This window comes from Aspergillus novofumigatus (assembly GCF_002847465.1).
Source record: "Aspergillus novofumigatus IBT 16806 chromosome Unknown P174scaffold_3, whole genome shotgun sequence".
Classification (NCBI taxonomy): Eukaryota; Fungi; Ascomycota; class Eurotiomycetes; order Eurotiales; family Aspergillaceae; genus Aspergillus; species Aspergillus novofumigatus.
Window position 1 is genome coordinate 4007100 of NW_020194276.1, and position 20901 is coordinate 4028000.

Genomic DNA, 20901 nt, shown 5'->3' on the forward strand with positions numbered 1-20901 from the left:
TATCGTTCAGCCGTCAACCATCCATAATCCATCATCTTGCCCTTTAATGGCTGGCAGAAGTCCCGGTGACACCTCTCAGAGCCTCCGTTTGCCTCGCAGACGCGATGGCTGCTCCGAATGCCGACGCAAAAAAGTGAAAGTATGTCCATGTGACTCCTTTCAAATGGCTGCTCTCGCTCATCTACAATAGTGTGACCTCCGGAGGCCAGTGTGCTCTAGATGCATCCGATTCCCTAAAGAGTGCAGGTATGACTCCAGCTTTGTCGCTGTTCGGAGTCACTGTAGAAAACCATCTCCAGTGCGTGGCAAGTCGAGACACCCATCACCAGCCGAAAGGAGCGTCATACAACTCCAAGCATCGCTCAATCCATTGGAGTGTCTGACACCTACCGACTCTCACTTTTTCATGCATCACTTTGCCACTCAGACAATTCGAGTTCTTTTCCCTCTTGCCCCGCCTGTTTTTGGTCAGACATTGGTGGCCACTGCGGTGGAAACGCCGCATCTTCTACACGCACTTCTCGCAGCTTCGTGCAGTCACCACGCTCGACTTGTCCAGGAACCTTCAGCTAATCAACTGACAATCTTAAGATTTACCGACCTCGCAGTTACGGGTCTCCGTGCTGCACTGGCTAATCCTGCCGAGACTCTCAAGCCCGAAACCGCCATGACAGCGATGGTATTATGTACCAATGATGTGTGTAATGGCAACGCTCGAACTTGGAAGGTCCATTTGTCTGGGGTAATGCAATTACTCACGGCCTTGCTTGCGAGGCAGAGGACAGCTGACGTTGATACTGACCCGTTTTCGTTGTGTCTTCTCAAGTGGTTCGCTACTCTCGACATCCTGGCGGGCCTCTCAGGTACGCATGAAGGATGTGTCAACGATGGGCAGTACTGGAACCTGACTCGGAATCCCAATTGCGGCAATGGCCACGTTGATGAGATCTGTGGCTACTCAACCCAGCTAATGCCTCTGCTGGCGCGAATCGGTCAGTTGGCGCGGCGGAACGTGCATGAGCAGTCTATATTAGAAACCTTTACTGAGCCATCCTCTGCCCTTTCCGAGGAATTGACAGACGACGCACAGGATCTGGAGAGCAGAATACTCTCCATTGCCAACCAGGCTCCATCGGCCGCTACGCTCGCCTCCCATGATCAAGTTCTCGCATCTGAACTGCACAACACACATCTCACCTTCATCCACTCCGCACTTTTGCATCTCTATCGCCGAGTCGAACTGCTTCCAAAAAGTCATACCAAGGTCAGGGCGCAGGTTGCGGCCATTCTCGACAACGTTCAGGCAATCAGACCATTCTCTCCGGCAAATGTCCTAATCCTGTGGCCTATTTTTAGCGCCGGTTGTGAGACCGATGATCTTCGAGAACGCCAAGCTATCCAAACAAGGATGTTGAATATGCAGACCATGGGCATGGGGAACTTTACTAGAGCAAGGGATGCTCTTGCTCGTTATTGGGGGTCGGGCGCATCCTCGCGCTGGGACGTCTACTTTGCAAAGTCTGGGCTGGAACTAGTTCTCTTTTGAACACACTTTATACTGCCTTCGTCTCACCATCTCACTGGTAAACTATGGACAACAGATGTCATTCCCTGTGACATTGTGATGATTTCACTACTTGATGCAAGTGCATAGATTTGTCATTCTTGTTGCGCTCTATCAGTTGGCAGTTGCGTCTATCTACTTTAATGCTCCTCAAACGGCCAGTGGCAGAGAGTGATAAGCGCCGGTCATGAATTTCCGCAACGCTTCCAGACCGTCAATCAAGACCTGGCGCTCACACACATACCCGATGCGGACATAGCCCTTGAAGTTCGTGCCTTCTCCGAAACACCTGCTGCCTGGCACGAACATCACTCCATACTTCTTTTGCAAACGCTTGCAGAATTCCACATCATTGATTGCAAGGTTGTCCTTATTCACAAACTTGATGAAAGCTGTGGTGCCCGCATGTGGTCGGGCCCATCGCGTAGCCCAGGCGAATTCCTTCACGAAGCCATCGAGCAGATCAAGATTGCCTCTTGCCAGGTCGAGGTTACGCTTGAGAATATTACTCACAGTTGGCTGCGACAATGCGCATGTAGCAATCCGGTCATCGATCTGACTAACCGAAATCAAAGTGTAGTCGCGAGCTGTCGCACACTGCTCTATGATTTCCCGGCTTCTGGATGCAATCCAACCCACTCTAATCCCGGCCAAACTGAAAGCCTTGCTCATTGAGCTCGTGGCAACGGTCTTCTCATAATTGAAGGAAAGTACGGAAGGCGGCTCTTCCTGCCCGTCCTGCAGGGAGTGGAAAAGCGGCCGGTATACCTCATCACTATGAATGATGATGCCATGCTGGCGCGCAATATCTACAATCTCCTGCAGCACTTCACGGGTCAGGACAGCCCCGGTTGGATTCTGAGGGTTGCTATGACTTTGTTAGGCCCACCTTCACTGCACGTCGGAGTAACTTGGTGACTGCTAGAGTACTCACTTGATGATGATGACCTTGGTATTCGGTCTGATCAGCGATCTCAGATCCTCCAAGTTGACCTGCCATCCATTCTGCTCGTCTGCTCTCCAAAGGCTGACATCCGAGCCGAAGGACTCGGAGACGGAGTAGAGCTGTTGGTAGGTGGGATAGTGGCAGATGACATGGTCACCCGGAGCAACATTGGTATATAGAGCCAGGAAGTTGGCCTGGATAGCGCCATTCGTGACAAGGATGTTTTCTTTTGACAATGGCTCAGATTGCTCGTCGCGATACAAGTTGGCGATGTTTGAGCGCAGGGCATCACTGCCTCGTATTGCCCCATAGGTTTGCTTCTGGGAAAAGTCGATAAGGCTGGCTCTGTCCTTGTTCCCGGCGAAGGCCAACATATCGTCGAGTGAGACGGAGGCACAGCAGGTCTCAGCGAGATTATGAGTTGCCCATGTCTCATGCTCGTCCATCCACTGCGAAAGTCAGCCATCAACTCCTGCGGCCTGACGTTGATTTTACCTGCCTTTTCTACAGCGAAGTCTTTGATGTGTCCCATTGTGTTGCTGTCTTATACGGGATTATGAGTTACAATTGACTCTGAATGAAGAAGAAGGTGGAAGAGAAGAAGGAAGGAGAATTTGTATCTGTAAGCAGCTGCAATGGTCTGAAGGACATACGGAGAACCCATCGTTTGGTGCCTCCCGTCGGATCCATTGCTTGGCATGCCGTGATTGGTTGAATCGCCTTCATTACCCAAAACGGAAATCCTGTATCCCCACGGAAGTGAGGGCCCAGTCCCAACTCCGTCATCAGTGTATAAAATGTGTCCGAGCCGTTGTTGGTCTTCGTATTCGACAAGTTTCTGCCTCTCTCATTGATCTTCAATGTCTTCAACTCCTCGTATCGATTTGCTGAAAGGGTCGCCTTCTACGGCTCTTCTTCCCACCCAGCGCCTAAGTGATGCAGCGGTATCGGCCTTGTCAAAGCCGGAAGTCGCAGTAACCGGCTTGGACTATGGCCCGGATGAGGGTCACTTTCCCCTCAGGGCTCACCTTGCCGAGTGGCTGACGGGATACTACAAACCCTCTGAGCCGATTCAAGCGGATCGCATCTGCATAACCGGAGGAGCGAGCCAGAACTTGTCGAATATCCTGCAAGTCTTTACTGATCCATCGCAAACAAGGCACATATGGATGCCGCAGGCGACTTATCATCTCGCATTCAGGATCTTTGAGGATGCAGGGTTCTACCGGAGGTTAAGGGCTGTTCCTGAGGATGAGGAGGGGATGGACATGGAGTATCTTGAACATGCTCTCGCTAATGACGAGGCAGTTGCAGAGAGGGTGAGCTGAAGAAAGCATTTCAAAAGCTAGGAAAGCTAAATTTTTATAGGCAGAAGGATACAAACGTCCGGAACATTACAGAAGGATATTTAAACACGTCATTTACTGCGTGCCTAACTTTTCCAATCCCACAGGCGTCACCATGTCTCTTAGACGGCGGGAAGTTCTTGTCCGTTTAGCTCGCAAATTCAATGCTCTAGTAATTTGCGACGACGTTTACGACTTTCTGCACTGGTCTGTCGCTCATTCTCCAGGTAATGGGAATACATGGGGGTCCAAGATCCCTCGCGTCCTGGATCTAGATCGGACGCTTGATGGTGGTCCACGGGATAGCTTCGGTAACGTCATTAGTAATGGGACCTTTAGCAAGATCGTTGCCCCTGGTTGTCGTGTGGGATGGGCTGAGGGAGAGCCTCAATTAGTCTATGGCTTGTCACAAGTGTAAGACTCCGCCCCCAACTATGACTGTCCTCTCGGCTAAACGGGAATCACACAGAGGCTCTACAGTGTCAGGCGGCCCTCCATCCCAACTCATGTCGACCTTCATTGACGAAATGCTACAAGATGGTTCTGTTACGAAGCATATAAGGGAGGTGTTGATCCCATCATACTCCCGTCGACACTATACTATAGTATCGGCGATCAAGGAGCGACTATATCCCCTCGGAGTCGAGATACATACGGATGCAAGTGATGCATTGCATGCTGGAGGCTTTTTTGTCTGGATCAGATTGCCTCAGCCACTCACTGCTTGCAATGTCACTGATAGAGCACTGCGGGACGAGAATCTGATCGTCGGGAATGGTGACATCTTTGTGGTCCCTGGTGATCAATCTTCATCTCAACATCAATGTTTGAGGCTTTGCTTCGCGTGGGAGCACGAAAGGGACTTGACCGAGGGAGTCAGACGGTTGGAGAAGGTCCTAGTCAGGATGCTCAACGAAGTAAAGAGCTGAAAGAAGTTAAATACTGCCGATAGATTGCTGATCTGTATGTACGATGTGGTCCGTCGAGCTCCATTGTGTTCTTCAGAAGCCATGCGCACAGATGTTACTGACGTAGTCATCGCTCTTCCACGTCGCTTAAGCGACTATGATCATTTTTTCTAAGTTGTGGAAGCTGAGCAGCCAACCGCTGCGGGGCCGCTCTGTAAACTGGTGCCATGTCTGAGAATATGAAGTCCCTGACATCAGGGAACACAACCTTCTTTTCAGTAAGCCCCCGAAAATACAGTCTACTTTGTGCGGAGAATGTAAATAAAGCAAGGAAACTCCATTTATGATAGTAAGCAATGGATATATGTGCTAGTATGCAATGGATATATGTGCAATAGAATCTCACTAGTCGCACATCTGGTTTTAACCAGTATATACAAATCTCCTGGCAATGTGGAAGTTGCCAAACTCAGCCGGGCAACTCCATATTCACACCAATTCATATATTCCAAGTGTTCAAGCAGAAGTATCTTTCCAGAAGACACGCCCCTCCATAATCCTACGCGCTGTTCGATAGACCGTCGCACAGCGTAAACGACCGCTGGGGTCGAAGTCCGCGCTGACCAGCAGATTACCACTGGCATGGCCTAAAGTAATACCCGCAGGATCGACTGGTTTGTCGCTTACCACATCGGCCACAACAGTGCCGGACACTCTGGCGGCCGTCGCAAGGGCCAAAGCGACGGTGATGGGAACGGCTTTATGCGGCTGGCCGACGGAGAGAGCTCGAACCACCAGATCGACATCCTTTGACGTCTGCATCATTCCCGACGTATAAGAATCTGACGGTGACGAAACGAGGCAGATCTTGGGAACACTCCCAGGCACTTCTTTCGGTGTTACAGCCAGTCCCATCTTGACGCCAGCTTGGCGACGGATAGAGTCCAATTGCGAAAGTAGAGCAGGATGTGCGTCGATCTCATCTGGTGCGAGATTTCCTGGGACGTCCAGGTCAGAAGCGCGCACAAAAACGCATGGATTGCCGACATCGATACATGATGCGGGAACATCGTCAAAGCAATCGACAACCTTCCCAGTTGGCAGCAATTTGCCCGTCCTTGAGCCTGCAGGGTCAATGAAATCGAGCTGTATTCGAGCGCCTGTCCCGGCCACGCCATCGATAGCAAAATCACCAGCTGCTGCTGCCTCCCCGTCTACTACAGGAAACGTAGATCGGATGACCTTTCCCGTGTTGGTATTGAATATTCGGACAGAGACAACGTCATTGGCGTCGCCAGCCACGGGAAAGAGACCAGTATCGACTGCATATGGCCCAACCGCACTGATCATGTTCCCACAGTTGCTGGAATAATCGACATCCATGTTCTTCACCCCTAGCGAAACAAAGGTGTACTCGACATCAGCATCCGGCCGGTCGGATTTACTGACCACGCACACCTTGGACAGACTGGAGATGCCACCTCCCATTCCATCTAGCTGGCGTCCATATGGATCGGGACTTCCGATGGTGCCGCGGAAGATGTCATCCCACTGCTGTTGTTCCGACGGGAGATCCTCTTTTCGGAAGAAGATGGCGCGCGACGTCCCCCGCGGTAATACGCTGCTGGAATGCTGCTTTGTTTTTTGGATAATGAAGCCGTGCTAGATATGAACTGTGGGTATATTTTTACATTCTGGTGGCGTGGTTTAGAGAGGTGGACGAGCCGTCCGAGGGGCCTAGACAGCATCGTAAATGACATCCAGAGGGCTGTTCAATCCCCGTCAAAAGACATAAAAGTCAATTGGGTACGAACTAAAACGAGCAGTCGAGCAGTATCCTGATTTAGCGTTCGATCTCCAATGGCTCTGGGAAAGGAATTGATGCAAGTTGCAGGAGAAGGGCCGCTGTGATGGGAAAGACGTTGATGCGGCGGGAATCCTCCGATCTCGGCACTTTCCCGTGTCGTATATCTACCGATGGGTTACAGGCATCTAGGGTCTTATATGGAAGTTTCGTTTCTCTAATTACTTTCACCATGGAAGAATCCTGTTGACTCGACAGAATGTACATATTCTGGACAAGATGTGAACAAGGACCTAAAGGCATGCTGCAGGATAGCTAAAAATCGGCCCCATGACACACTATGGCTCTAACGGTCTATCCTCGGATAGGTCCCACACGGGCTGGGCCTGCTGGACCGACGTTCTGGCTATACTCATCGTACCCTTCTTCTTCATATTCCTCAAATTCCTCGTAGTCCTCCTCATACGCAAAATGACCCTCTTTGCTAGAATGGACGTTCCACGCCGGCGATTGCTGCTCTGACCGCCGTTGAGGAGGTGCCCGAGGTCTATCGGAGTTTGCACCCGGACCGAACCGTCGACCGTAGGATGGTACTTCTGCTCCGGGCATGGGCTTAGCTCGACCTCCTTGCTGCTGAGACAGTGGAGCCTTGAGCGGCGGCTGATACTCCGGGACAGGAGATCGTTCTCTTTGGACAGCACGTCCGCCCTGCGGCATGCTGCCTCTGAATGCTCCTCCCCGAGGACCGCCCCTGCCCCTCATCGACCCCCGGGACGAAGGGCCGTATCCCCGGCGTTGAGGCTGATGACCCATAGGATGATAGACGGGGCCATCGTCCCACTCGTCCGGATTGTAATCATCAGCTCTCAGGCTCCAGTTGAATGCCTGCTCCTCTTCCGTCTCGCCTGTGGTCTCCCAAAGGTAGTTGTCGAATCGTCTGATGGTGTCTGCGACGAGAAGGAAATGCCGATAATCCAGGACTGGGTTGGTCACAGTGAAATCAACCTGTTTCCCCTCGTCGCTATCTGTATCTCCTTCCTCTTCCGATTCCTTCTGCCACGTGTCCGGCCCGTTTTGAATATCGAAATGCGCAAACGAATAGGCAATCTGGAACGCATTGCGAATCTGTCGACCGTTCCATCGGTGCTGCACATGGGTGTCATAGTGCCACGCAGCATAGTGCAGAATACTCTTCTCGTCGATGTCCAGAATTGGCCCTTGAGGGCCGTCGGGATCCGAGGCGCGTTGTCGGTCTTTCTCCGCTTCGACCTTGCGCAGCTTGCGGATATTGTTCCTGAAGATGGCGAGTGTCTGCTCTCTGTCGAGCGGCTGATAGTACAAACTGACGTGAATTCTCGACTTGAAGGCCTCGTCGATGATCCCTACCCGGTTCGTGGTGAGGAACAGAATCCCGCTGTAGTACTCCAGCATCCGAAGGAAAACTATCGACATCTTCAGGAACATGAGACTCACAGACATACTTTCAGAGATCACATACCTGATACGAGAGCATTGCGGACAAGGTCACTCAAATTTCGACGAGTTAAGAAGATGTCGGCTTCGTCAAGCAAGAGCACGCAGTCCCACCGATGCGCTAGCCGGAAGATTTCCTTGAGATTTGTCTCCACGTCCTGGGCCTGGAATCCAAGATCCCCGCAAGTGATGGAAAAGAGAGGCTTCTTGTTTGCCTGGGCTACAGCCTCTGCGGTGGCTGTCTTGCCCACTCCTGGCGCGCCATGCAGGAGAATCACCAGCCCCGAGCCTTTGCCCCGAATTAGGTCCAGGTTTAGCCTCTGCTTTTGAAAGTGCGTCTTGACCAAAGCCCGGACCATCCGCTTGTGCTCTTCATTGATTCGCAGGTTCTTGAAGACATTCTCGGAGGGAGGAATTGGCTGCAAATATTTCACGTCCAGACGCACGAACCGCCGGTCTCGAAAGGCGTAGGCAACAACGCGACCCGGCAGCAGGACAAGGTCTTCAGTAGTAATTTGCATCGCATTGCCTGCCATGTATGACCGGAGGAAGTCGTTGGTTTCTAAGTCATGGTCGCTGATGATCCCAGCAAAGTCTTCGTAAAGCTGCAAGCAGTCACTCTCCTCCTTCATGAGCTCAAAACCAGGCTCACATGTCTTCTCATGGCCATTGTCTGCGGCTTCGCCTTCCGACCCTTCCTCGTCTTCGCTGGTCCACTGATACCAATGGTTGATGGCGACACTGTCTTCTCCCTCGGGCCAGTCATTCGCTGACCATCCAGTCAGGGTCTGATCGGATTTCGAGGCGAGATCGCTGTCCGACTTGTGCCCCTCGACAAAATCAATCATCACCTGGCCCTCGATATGCTCGGAATTCCCTCGATCCTGCAACTGAGGACTCTGCGTGGGCTCGTGCGTCAGAGTCCACCCCTCATAGTAGAGATGCTTCTCCATTAGTGCCTTTTGGAACAGCTGTCCCACCTCCCGGCGGCTCTCGAGCAGCTTCTCCGCATCCTTGTGAAAGCGCAAGGGGTAGATCTGCATTGTGGTGATGTCCCTTAGCCCCTCATACGCCTTGATACTGAACCTTCGAGTATAAGGCTCATACGACACCCCGTTAAAATCGATATAGTAGCTCCAGAGATCTAGTTCCTGGCCGGTGGCCGCAGACATATCGCAATTAAACAATTCCTGGAACTGGTCGCGGCTGATTGTATGCAGCCGCCAGATATTCTGCGACATGGGAAGGGGTTCCGGCCAGATTTGATCCTGGGTTGTCTCCGAGGGTGATGGCACATAGAGCAGTTCGCCAGGCTGATAAGACATCCATAGGTCCGCAAAAGCGATCTTACGATGCGTCGTGCCGGCAGCTCGCTTCCACAAGGGGACAATCTCAGTATCCATAAAGTTGACAAACAGGCGAACGTGGCGCAGCGCGGTCACGGAATCTGCGATGGGCCCAATGACCGACTCAGCCGGCGTCCTGATTCGAAAGCTCTCATCCTCCGGTTCTGAAATATCTTTATGGCCGGAGGACTTAAATTTGGCGTTCCATTGTGTCGCGTCGATCGGGTCTTGATGTGATTCATCGACATTGCCGCCCCAGCGTGACTCCAGAAGCGCCAGACACTCTTTCATCTCTGGAAGATAGTAGTACAATGTTGTAAAAGGCCGGAAGAAGACGCGGGGGCCTCGCTTGGCCCACAGGTCTCGATGGCCGGTTAGTCGAGAAAGCAGGAGGAGAAGCTCGGGCGACTGTATGCGAACCCTCTGGATCCAGGTTCCTTCATTCTCCAACTCGACCGGTGTTTCTGGGTATATAAATCCCAACCGACGACGATTGTTCTCATGCCACACCTCGTTGTAGATGCTGTGATGGCCTTGGAGGACCTCAATGATAGCCAGCCCATCATCGAGAGAATACCGGTTTTTGAAGTGATGGTAGTCCAGGGTTTGGACTTCTACCTTCCACGGCATCTGCTGGCGTCGCTTCTCCCATTTCTCCTGCCTTTCTTTCTTTATCTGCTCATCTTCTTCAAAACTCAAGTCATCGGCCAGGATCCTTTGTGTCGCGCGCCTGCGTAACAGTCTCTGGGGTCCTGGGGAGAGCTCCCTGCCTGGTGCGTCGGCTGCGGCCATCTTTGCCGATTCTAAAATAAAATCTCATGGCAGGGAAACCACGCGCATAATCACAGGCTTGCGTGAATATAAAGGAGAATTCGAGCCTAGCTCACTCCTTCTTCACAGACTCCTGTTAGCCGCCCAGATTTTGTTGGTCAGCTTTGCGGGTTGACGGGCAGCATGTGGCGCGCTAAAAGGGGGCTGATTCTTGCTAGTGTAAATTCGCGAGGCTGACAGGTTATTTTTGAAGTTATTATTGGCCTGAATTGTTGCCGAGCCATGACATGAAACGAGCTGAAATGCATCCTGCAGCTGTTTGGATGACTGCGCCAATCGCCCCAGTCCACGTCGGCTTGAACAGGTCAGATCCGGCGGGGTCTCTATTCTAATGAGCACCATGTTGTCCATGTATCTATATGATGATGGCTCCGCACCTCGCAGGCCACCATTTGAACAGTCATCGTAAAGTCAACCCAACTTGGGAGCCTCAGTCATGACGTCGATGGCAGCAGCTCCTGTCCCGAGCAGGTTAACCGCACACGCTGCCGCTTTTATCAGCGCCGAAGGTCCTGATATCCATGTTGCAATGGCGGGGTCCTCGAGATATGACGATAATGAGCACCAATTTGTGCCGCCGAACTTTCACAAGTGGGTGTTTGATTGTAGAATGATGAGTTGGGAAGAAAAGGCTGACAGACTCGCACAGGTCACTTGAAGAACTTCTGAAACGCTACCTGCCCGAGAATTTGGGCTTGCAGTTCCAGGAAGACGCAAAGAAACTTGAGGAGTTAGCCGACAAGCTCGCAAATACTGAGGCTCGATACATGGACCGCCAAAAGACGTTCTGGCATTCGCTATGGTACCATGTAGGCGATACCAAAGATACTCTGGATGCATGGGTTGCCCTCATTCCCAATGAGTATGGTTTGGCAGTTGTCAAGACTGGGCTGGCAGTGGTTTTCAAGGTATGTCTTGCGGTCTGGCCAACGTCTACGGGCTAAAATTGTTTAGCTGGCCGAAAAATCGGCAGAGAGACGACAAAAGATCGAAAAGACGTTCGTAGCCATCCTAGAAGCACTTACTCGGGCCGATCCGGCAAAGAGGAGCTTTCGGAGTAACGAGGAGATCTGCGTTTCTGCGGATCATTTGAACCAGTGTATCGTGGAGTGCATCGAGGATATGATCTTACTGACCTCTAAAGAAAAGACCTCGTGGAGACAGAAACTGGCCACTGCTCCCAAGTTCACGCATCGAACGCCACCACCGGATCCTGACATGATTCTGGGCAAGCTGGAAGAGGCTCGGAAGGAATTCGAGCGCGTGATCGATCTGGTACGGGACAATGTCATCGAAGGTACGGGGCTTCTCACTCAGTCAATGGCGATGAGATTGCCCGGCATGCATCGCAATATTCTGGAGACAAATGAGAGCCTCAGGGTGTTCAGTGAGAAGCAGGACGAGCGGGATAAGGATTACAAAAGGGGCTATGAGGCTTTCTACAGCATGCTCCATCAAATTAGGGCAGATACACAGAATATCGTTACAAGGGAGAGCAATAGACAGAACAGCCTGAGGATAAAGGAGCAGGAGACTGGTCAGGTTATAACAAGAAATGAAGTCCTCCAGATTTTACTGGAGTCCAAGAGTAGGACGGATCTTTTCCCTTGTTTTAGGGATATGTCACTGATCGTGGGAACAATAGGACAGCGTACCGAGATTGAAAGGCTGCGGCGAGAGATTCGCTACACCCGCAAGTCCAGACAGCTCATCAAGGGTGATCAACTCCTCTACATTCTCACAGGGCTGCCGATTTCCGACAATTACGAGCTAGCAGACCTAAGACAAATGCTCCAACGACCGAATGATGACCTGCAAAAATGCCTTTCGTACAAGGGCAAGCTGAATACAGAGACTCAGGGGCAGGTGCAAGAGTCTGTTTTGAGAAACAACCGAGTTCTGGGATGGCTAAACCGCCCAGAATCCGATCTTATTCTCGTCGATGCAAATATCGACGACCCCGGCATGCCCAAGACAACCCCTTTGTCCGTATTCTGTGCCACCCTGGTTACCAGTATGGTCACTGCACACCCGGAGGATGTCGTCGTTTTCCATTTCTGCGGCCAGCACTTCTTACCTAAGGACGCATGGTACGGGCCAAATGGACTGGTTCGCTTTCTCGCAATGCAGCTGCTGGTCAGGCTGTTGGAGATGAAATGCTCCGATCTCAGTTTTATCGACGATTGGGACTTCGTTGAAGGGCTCGAAAACCACGACTTGTCGTGTCTATGCGATTTGCTGTACCATCTTGTAGCACAGTTTTCCGCGCAGACTACCGTCTACTGTGTCATCGATACTATCTCTCTCTTTGACAACCCGAGGACGCTGCCAGATTTGAAGATCGTAATGGACTGCTTCCACAGCATGGTTCGGGACACCTCACTGAGCCCAGCAGTGAAGATTCTACTCACAAATCCAATGCACAGCAAGAGAACCATGAAGCAATTGCCAATTTTCCAAGATGACCCAACCAGCCTCGTCAATTTGATACCAGATACTCTTACATCGGCAGCGACAATATCAGATCGAGTAGTTGGAAGGACCATTTCACGACAGTCTCCAACCTCCAGGTCCCGAGTTCGGGGGAGATATGGAGCCGAATTCGAAAGCACCTGGTGATCGCGGACAGAGTGCGTGCTGCGTTAAGCTCGATGACTGGCCTCTGCACGCAACAACCTTCTGCTCTCCACATCCGCCAAGCGCTCTCTGAGTGCGTATATCTCATCATCCAATTCTTGAGTCGAGGCAACACGATACTTCCATCTCAGGATCAACGCCGAAATGAGCAACAGCCCAATGGAAACCAGGTACGACCATTGTCCAACCTGCTGAGGATTCTCTTGGGACGGTCCGTCGTTGTGAATGTACCATTCAATCCAGACTACAAATGCGATCAGTGTCAACGGGCTGATGATGATGCTCAGTAACAGTCCGACGAGAATTAGTGAGTCTGCCAATAAACGGAGGCATTCTTTCGCAAATTGCCTGTTTAGGATGGATCGGACCCGGCGCCAAGTAGAGCTCTTGCGTGATGGAAAATCGTCCTGGCATGCAATTGCCTTCAATAGACAGAATCCCTCCCGAAAGCTGGTCCATATGGCCTTGCGTTCTCGCCAAACAACCATCATCTGAACGGACGGGATGCGAGAACTGTAGGGGAAGAATCTTGACACAAGCAGGATGATGTTCAGGATGACAGTGACGCCAAGAAGGCTGTATATGTAACGCCGCGAATATATAAACTTGTTCCAGAATGAGTGCGGATGGTCCAGTTCCGAGCGACTGGTCGCAACCCACACGTCTAAAGACGTCCGCTGGCGAAGAATCTGACTGGTGTTGAAGCAAGGGTTGAAGCAGATGTCACCGAGTTGGTTCCAGAGTGTGATATTGGAGAATATGCTCCAGACACTATTGTTCCAAGTGGATGTCCGCCACGAGGCTTGCCACCCATCGCTGGATGTTTCGTCGAGCGGAGGCAGGTCAGGATAGCAAAACATGTATTGGGTCGGTGTGTTTTTTGCAGTGTTTGAGTAAATCAGCGCGCAAATAGAACCTGCGAACATCAGGATATTCCAGAGGTAGAAGAGGATAACCCGGACGCGCTCTTGCGAGAGGACGCGGGACCAGCATTGCAAGGGCAGAAACACAAGATAGCCTGTGATTACAATAGCATTGACTGCGTCTGCATCCAACTCCACAGCGGCTGGCTGGACTATCACATTGTCTCTCTCGGTGATGAGCTGAGGGAAACTACCCCAGAGGCTGGTATTCCGGGGGAGATATGAGATGGTTACCGGCCCAGGGACTACAGGCGACGAGGGACTGGAAACAAGAATGAACGCCTGGATGGCGGCGACTCCTGCGTATGTTGCTGCAGCACCTAGGAAGACGTCGGCCAGCCATCCTGTCCATCGTGTCACACAGCTGGCTAGAAGAAGAGCGTAGAAGAGATAACGCGGACAAGACCCATAAATGGTGCTAATGGGATAGAAACAGAGGGCTTCCTGGGCGATAAATAGAGGACCTGGCGTACTCATTCTGAACACGCTATGCAAAGAGCCAGCAGATATTGATGTATTTCCAAGAATTCATTCTATTTAAGACTTTCTACCATCATATACTCTAAAGAGGTTGGCAATTATTTTCAACATGTGGAGACTTTCCTGAGTGTGGGGATGGCCTCGGTTCAATGACATCAGACATCCCACCATTATGGTCTCATTGAATTTTCTATATTTCTTCGTAAACGTTCCATGGATTTTGGTACTCTAACAATTCCTAAACTCTGAATGTATTTATGCCAGGGATAGAACATCTGGCGCCCTGTTGATCTTCCACTTGGACATCGGCAGGGATAGTGGATGATGACACCTGGTCTCCTAAGCAGTATAGCTTCCAGGCGATGACAGGTTGTCAATACGACCGAGCAGGAATTCGAACTGACGGTAAGCTGCTCCAGGTGTATATTGTGGAATCTCTGTCGCGGTGTCAGCACGTAACATGTAGCTATAGCTGATTCTCTTACCATGGCCAGCCAAGTAGACTGTTGAGAATGTCAGGCCACGCTCAGTGTGCGCCGTACCCAAATAGCCAGCCCCCGCGTTCAAAATGTATGGATTCGGCGCAGTAGATGTCCAGAGCTCTGCAAGGCCATAATGATAGGGAACGTAAAGGGGTTCTACAGGCGGGTGCTGAAAGCCCTGTGCACCGTTCCATGTCATATTCTGGATCGTGGCGAGAGATCCGTTCACGAATAGCAGGTAATCAAGCCATCCATGTCCGATAAGGACATTATTGGTACGCTCAATCACACTCGGGAGAGGACCAAGGGCGCTGGGGACCGATTGATCGCCTTTAGCGAAGATCGTGGTTTCTCCACAGACGGAGTAGTCTGTCGGAGGGACGTGAAGGGCCTTTTGAACATCCGAGCGATTGAAATAATTATTGGGGCCTCCGGCCAGGGAAGGGAAACCCATCTCATCCCATAGGTACGGACAAAAGTCGGTGAGATGGTAGAAGTTGAAGCAGGGGTTGACGTAGTAGGCCGCCTGAACAATTTCATCCCAGAGAGCGCAGTTGTTCTTGGATGGGTCTGGGACGACAGGGAATTTCTTCGGAGGCGGGAAGGTAATAGCCTCATCCAGAAACTTGTTGTATCCACATTCCTCAGCACGTTTGTTGATATGCTTGACGAAAGTATCATTGAGAGAGAAGACGTTCAGGTACTGGTTCAGATGGCTGACAGCGGGGGCTACTCGATATGTTAGCCTTGAAAATTATGAGCAGACATGACGGAAGATGCGCATACCATATATCATCACAGAATCGTCGTTGATGGATGGATCGTTGATCTGGATGCCCTTCACATTGAAGTACTTTGTGTCTTTCTCGTCCAGCATGGCCGAGGCAATGTAGGGAATATATTGTCCAGCATAGCTTTCTCCAGTAATATACACCTTGCGGCCATGCAGACTAAAGGTATCAACGAAGTGCTTGAACCAGCTCTTAAACTGCCTTGCAACATCCTCCTCATTGTTGACTGTGGACGGCCCCGGAGAGAAGCCAGTTCCGGCGGGTTGATCCACATAGACCATGTTGGTCAGGTTAGTCCACAAGTATGGATTGCGGATGGGTTTGTATGTGCCAGACTGCCAGAGAAAAGGGCCATTTTCCTGCAGCAATCCATCGAGAGAACTACATCCAGGACCCCCATTCAACCAGATGGTGATCTGCCGACTGTCAGTCAGGTACAACAATTTTTATGCTGGGTCCCCATCTACCTCGTCATGTGCTTTCGGGTTCTGAGATGGAAAGAACCAGAAGAATAGACTGGAATTCCCAGCTGGCGTGTTGGGAAGGGTACCGGCATAAGATTCCCCACATCGAAGTCCACCTCGGGAATGCCCGTGCCATTTACCAGAAAACCTAACAATCATTAGACCAGGAGACTTGTAGGTGGATTGAACGCACGCTGCGTCTTCTTATTCAGATACTTATAGCCTCCGTCATCTGCGCCAGTGACAGCCCGGGGCTTTAGATGGCCAGGATCTACCTTGATTGGTCTGACTGCTTTGCGATGAGGATTTTCCAGGGCCAGGGTGGTGCTTGCCACGAGCAAGGTGATGGCACTGACTGCGAAATGCATTCTGGCGTGATTGACAAACAAACTCAGCAGTTACTCTTGGGGAAAGTGCATGCTTTTTATTTGCGAGCAATACTCGTATCCCCTCCTATTGGGGAACACGACTCCAAGAAATGTGGAGTAAAAGCTTCGCCCCGCTTGGCAAGCTTGTACAACAGATGACGATCTTCACTGTGTGACTGGGTGAGCCGATCCTGTAATTGCGATACATTCAAAAGCATTTACTAAGGTAGTCTTCTTAATGTTACATCTGATGCCGCGAATGGACCCATATTCCTGTGCTAACCCACTGCCCTCCGCCGGACGTCCGACTTCTCGACGGACCTGAGAGTGGGATTGATTATTGCATGATATTAGACCAATAGAATACCTGCTGCTGCCTTGGATGCAGGGAACGAGATATATTTCTTTGTACAGTGGACTAAAATGCATTATAAAGCAGTGTTGATGCTCAGGATACACTGAATGGATGGTTATACAGTTTAATGTACTAGCATTACAGCATAGCTGGTCTCATAGCCTACCAGCTTGAAGTAGTCCATGGATTATCGACCAGGGACTGGAGATTTGAGCCATTAATATTGACCTTTCCCCTGACTGGAACATGAGGTACGACTCTCGTTGATCTGATGTTTGCTAGTAGAGGCATATCTGGATTATGCTGAGCAATATATATTGTGGTTCCTGGTTGATTCAGTCGGTCATTTCTTAATGGGCCATCATGGGCCATCATGGGCCCCAGAAATTCTAATAGTAGCATCCAGATGGAATTGCAGGTTTTGATAAATAGACCAGGGTGAGAACCCGACGCTGCCCTGGAACTTACCTCCTGAGATTCGGAGGACGGAGTAGGTACTCTCATAGGAGGCCTCATTGCCTGATTCCTGAGGGATTTGTTGCTGCCTGTGCCGCTCAACCAATCAGACGGAAGCATCGGAACTTCGGAAGCCGGCAGGTGGATATTTGCTGCCTCAGGTTTCTCCCCCGGCACGGGCGGGTATTCCCGTATTCCCACCTCCCAAACCCAAACTCCAACAAATGTCCATCACTCTGCTTATCCACCACGGCATCTGATCTCTCCCCAACGATCTCGTTTGGTCTTTCATCATGCCACGATGGAAACGCAAAGGGAAACCTTCGACCAGCGCGACTGGCCCGCAAGCTTTATCGACAACAGCTGGCGAGAACGGACGGAGCCCATCGGAACCTCACACAAACGCCCTGACCTCTCTTCAAGCAGTCTCCGGTGAGATCTACAATGCAACCGAAGCGCAGAGACTCGCAAAGCAGCACGCCGAGTTTGGTCCCCTCGGCGATCCGTCGCATCTCTATGTGAGCAAACACAGCGGGGGCGAAATCCCCGACCCGGTGCTCGATGAGCCGCCGTACTTTACCGCTTTCACGACCTACATCAGCTTCCTCATTTTGATCTTCCTCGGCCACTTCCATGACTTTTGCGACAAGTACTTCCGGGCTCACACCTACAAGCACCTCCGCCCGCAAAATGGCTATGCCTCGTTGTACAGTGATTTCGAGAGCTTCTATACACGACGCCTGAAGCGGCGGATCAATGACTGTTTCGAGCGACCGACCACCGGGGTTCCAGGAAGATATATCACGTTGTTGGATCAGCAATCGGAAGACAACCTCCATTTCCGGCTCACAGGGGCGACCACGGACACGTTGAACCTTAGCTCATACAACTATCTGGGATTTGCCCAGTCCGAAGGTCCCTGTTCTGATCTCGCCGAAGAAACGATTCGTCAAAATGGGATCACTATGGCCGGCTCAGTTGCCGAACCCGGAACGCCACAGCTTCATGCAGAGGTTGAGCAACAGGTTGCGCGGTTCGTGGGCAAGGAAGATGCGATTGTGTTTTCCATGGGATTTGTAACCAATGCCACGATTTTCCCTGCCCTCATGGAGAAGGGATGCTTGATCCTCTCGGATGAACTCAATCATGCGTCTATTCGTTTCGGGGCACGTCTCTCAGGTGCTGCCATCCAGGTCTTTTCGCATAACAGCATGGCGGATCTGGAGAGACGACTTCGAGAGGCAATCTCCCAAGGCCAACCGCGCACCCACCGGCCCTGGAAGAAGATCCTGGTCTCGGTCGAAGGCCTATATTCTATGGAAGGTACTATGTGCAATTTGCCTCGCATCTTAGAGCTTAAAAAGCGATATAAATTCTACCTCTTCGTTGACGAAGCCCACTCCATCGGCGCGGTCGGGCCTCGTGGGCGGGGAGTCTGCGATTTCTTCAAGGTCGATCCTGCCGAGGTGGATATCCTCATGGGTACATTTACCAAGTCTTTTGGTGCCAATGGTGGGTATATTGCGGCAGACAAGGCTCTCATTAAGAAACTCCGAGCCACAAATGCTGGACAAATCTTCGGCGAGGCTCCTGCTCCCGCTGTCCTGGCACAGATTTCCTCCTCCTTGCGACTGATCGCCGATGAGGATCCCCTACACCCAGGCCAGGGACTTGAACGCGTACAAAGACTTGGGTTCAATTCGCGATATTTGCGACTGGGCCTAAAACGGCTGGGCTTCATAGTCTACGGGCATGATGATTCGCCCATTGTGCCGCTAATGCTGTACAACCCAGCCAAGATGCCGGCATTCTCCCATGAGATGCTACGACGGAAGATCTCTGTCGTGGTGGTGACCTATCCAGCCACCCCACTGGAGCTGTCTCGGGCCCGACTATGTGTGTCTGCTGCTCACACAAAGGATGATCTTGACCGCATACTCCGAGTCTGTGACGAGATCGGCAATATTTTGGGCATTAAATATTCCACAGGCGTGGCTGGAGGATTGAAAGAACCGCTGCCTCCGGGACTGAGTGCTAGAGATGCCCGGAAATTAATCAGTCCCCCACGCTGGAACGTAGAAGAGGTCATTGAGCGAGGTGCTCGGGATGTGCATAATCCTCTCTATTGACCATGGTGCTGGAGGGAGTAAATAAGTAGACGCCACCAGATAAATATAATGTGTAATCTTTAGATTTATGATATATAGATACTAATAACGAGGACATGTCAAACAATATTACTTGTCTTCTGACGCCAGCAGACTTCAACTTGGTCATTTCCGCTCAGCCAAGGGCACCGCATCATAATCCTCGCTAATGAAGGCTGCCAGCGCCTCCAGGGCAGCTTCCAAAGCCCGAGTACTTTGCCCAAAGCCCAGTCGGACATAACCTTTAAACATCTCTCCAAAGCACTTTCGCCCCGGCACGAGTAGCACACCCTTCTTTTCGAGAAGAAGAATACAGAATTCAACATCATCGATAGGGACGCCGTTTCGGCTAAATTTGACAAACCCAACTGGTCCAGCGACCGGACGAACCCACTCGCAGACCGAAGAATGCCGGTCAATGAATGATTGCACAATCTCGAGATTGTGCTTGGCAAGACCTAGGTTGCGTTTCGTCAACTCTCGCAGACGAACAGGCTCGAGGGCCATAGCAGCAATTTGCTCGTCGATCTGGCTAACAGTGATAACCGTATAGGAGCGCGCGTTGAGACAGAGATCGAGAATGGAAGAGCTGTGAGAAGCTAGCCAGCCCACGCGAATGCCGGCGAGGGAAAAGGTCTTGGAGAGCGAGCACGTCACCACTGATTTCTCATATCCAAATGAGAGAAGGGAAGGGGATATTCGGGGTCAGTCGGCGAGATTGAATGGAACAGGGCGCGATAGATCTCATCGCTGAAGACGGTGATGGAGTGTCGTCGGGCCAGGTCGACAATCTTACCAAGATTTGACTTGGTAATGATGGCGCCTGTGGGATTCTGAGGGTTGCTGGAGGAGAAGAGTGTCAAATGAATAGACTGGGCCTCAAGAAGAAAGAAGACCGCTTACTTCAAGACGATCATCTTGGTATTGGGCTGGATGAGACGCTCCAGTTCCTCCAAATCCAGCTGCCAATGATTATCCTCGCTTGCTTGCCAGAGACTCACCTCAGCACCCAGACAGGATGGAAGAGAGTATAACTGAGGGTAAGTTGGATATTGAACAATGACATGATCTCCGGGTCCGATCAGGGCAAAGAACACGATAAAATTTGCCAGCGATGCACCAGGTGTAGTGATGATGTTGCTCGGAGATACGACAGCCTCTGATTCACTGGCGTACAATGCAGCTATCTTCATGCGCAGCTTCTCGAGGCCGGTAAAAGATGGACCATAGTTCATTGGCAGTGACAGAGTCGTGGCCAAGGGGTTATCAACATGTTCAGCTGGGTCGGTACCTAGCGAGCCGAGCTCCTGGATAGTGACAGGAAGGGAATATGAATGGGCCAGATTGTGTCTGGCTCCAGGACTGCGAGTCAGGATCCACTATTGCGCTCTAAATCAGTGGGCTGTATCACTGCTAGAGTTTGCGGTTTCCTACATGATCAATCTCAAATGTATCCAGTTTCACCATTGTGAGTGTTGTGATGTTGGATTATTAGTGTTTCACTAACTGAATAATCTCAAAAGCAGAGGTGTAAAGATGATAATATATCTCATGTGTTGTGCATTGACCGTACTCCATTC

At 51.1% G+C, this 20901-nt stretch overlaps 10 protein-coding genes across 10 annotated transcripts; 4 read left to right on the forward strand and 6 right to left on the reverse strand.

Moving 5' to 3' along the window:
* Nucleotides 1-11: 11 nt before the first annotated feature.
* On the forward strand, nt 12-1630 carry P174DRAFT_155500 (transcription factor domain-containing protein). Its single transcript, XM_024821183.1, has 2 exons — nt 12-139; nt 191-1630. Exons 1-2 carry the CDS (start codon nt 47-49, stop codon nt 1544-1546), a joined length of 1449 nt encoding a protein of 482 aa, XP_024684823.1. The 5' UTR covers nt 12-46; the 3' UTR covers nt 1547-1630.
* Nucleotides 1631-1672: 42 nt separating this feature from the next.
* Nucleotides 1673-3062, reverse strand: P174DRAFT_511823 (putative aminotransferase). Its single transcript, XM_024831823.1, has 3 exons — nt 3010-3062; nt 2499-2959; nt 1673-2432 (listed from the first exon to the last, which is right to left on the reverse strand). The coding sequence occupies exons 1-3, from the start codon at nt 3040-3042 to the stop codon at nt 1715-1717; spliced, it is 1212 nt and encodes a 403-aa protein (XP_024684824.1). The 5' UTR covers nt 3043-3062; the 3' UTR covers nt 1673-1714.
* Nucleotides 3063-3370: 308 nt separating this feature from the next.
* P174DRAFT_450506 (aminotransferase-like domain-containing protein) lies at nt 3371-4827 on the forward strand (the record flags this gene model as incomplete). The annotated part of the gene is made up of 3 exons (XM_024828941.1): nt 3371-3829; nt 3879-4270; nt 4326-4827. 3 exons carry the CDS (start codon nt 3371-3373, stop codon nt 4783-4785), a joined length of 1311 nt encoding a protein of 436 aa, XP_024684825.1. The 3' UTR covers nt 4786-4827.
* A 382-nt stretch (nt 4828-5209) lies between these two features.
* Nucleotides 5210-6624, reverse strand: P174DRAFT_440810 (DUF453 domain protein). Its single transcript, XM_024827139.1, has 2 exons — nt 6368-6624; nt 5210-6341 (listed from the first exon to the last, which is right to left on the reverse strand). The coding sequence occupies exons 1-2, from the start codon at nt 6510-6512 to the stop codon at nt 5281-5283; spliced, it is 1206 nt and encodes a 401-aa protein (XP_024684826.1). The 5' UTR covers nt 6513-6624; the 3' UTR covers nt 5210-5280.
* A 151-nt stretch (nt 6625-6775) lies between these two features.
* P174DRAFT_440811 (ATP-binding protein) lies at nt 6776-10227 on the reverse strand. Its single transcript, XM_024827140.1, has 2 exons — nt 8067-10227; nt 6776-8010 (listed from the first exon to the last, which is right to left on the reverse strand). Exons 1-2 carry the CDS (start codon nt 10177-10179, stop codon nt 6923-6925), a joined length of 3201 nt encoding a protein of 1066 aa, XP_024684827.1. The 5' UTR covers nt 10180-10227; the 3' UTR covers nt 6776-6922.
* Nucleotides 10228-10654: 427 nt separating this feature from the next.
* Nucleotides 10655-12837, forward strand: P174DRAFT_420089 (uncharacterized protein; the record flags this gene model as incomplete). The annotated part of the gene is made up of 4 exons (XM_024824843.1): nt 10655-10809; nt 10868-11126; nt 11173-11806; nt 11864-12837. The coding sequence occupies 4 exons, from the start codon at nt 10655-10657 to the stop codon at nt 12835-12837; spliced, it is 2022 nt and encodes a 673-aa protein (XP_024684828.1).
* A 23-nt stretch (nt 12838-12860) lies between these two features.
* On the reverse strand, nt 12861-14255 carry P174DRAFT_368339 (uncharacterized protein; the record flags this gene model as incomplete). Its single annotated transcript, XM_024822221.1, has 1 exon — nt 12861-14255. One exon carries the CDS (start codon nt 14253-14255, stop codon nt 12861-12863), a length of 1395 nt encoding a protein of 464 aa, XP_024684829.1.
* Nucleotides 14256-14422: 167 nt separating this feature from the next.
* On the reverse strand, nt 14423-16364 carry cpdS (putative serine carboxypeptidase (CpdS); the record flags this gene model as incomplete). The annotated part of the gene is made up of 5 exons (XM_024827141.1): nt 14423-14695; nt 14744-15469; nt 15527-15947; nt 15999-16111; nt 16189-16364. Coding segments are annotated over 5 exons (1534 nt in total), but the record flags the coding sequence as incomplete, so codon positions are not given.
* Nucleotides 16365-17208: 844 nt separating this feature from the next.
* P174DRAFT_440815 (putative serine palmitoyltransferase 1) lies at nt 17209-19438 on the forward strand. Its single transcript, XM_024827142.1, has one exon. It carries the CDS (start codon nt 17468-17470, stop codon nt 19301-19303), a length of 1836 nt encoding a protein of 611 aa, XP_024684831.1. The 5' UTR covers nt 17209-17467; the 3' UTR covers nt 19304-19438.
* Nucleotides 19356-20833, reverse strand: P174DRAFT_440816 (putative aminotransferase). The gene is made up of 4 exons (XM_024827143.1): nt 20756-20833; nt 20225-20700; nt 20080-20164; nt 19356-19987 (listed from the first exon to the last, which is right to left on the reverse strand). Exons 1-4 carry the CDS (start codon nt 20786-20788, stop codon nt 19448-19450), a joined length of 1134 nt encoding a protein of 377 aa, XP_024684832.1. The 5' UTR covers nt 20789-20833; the 3' UTR covers nt 19356-19447.
* Nucleotides 20834-20901: the final 68 nt, after the last annotated feature.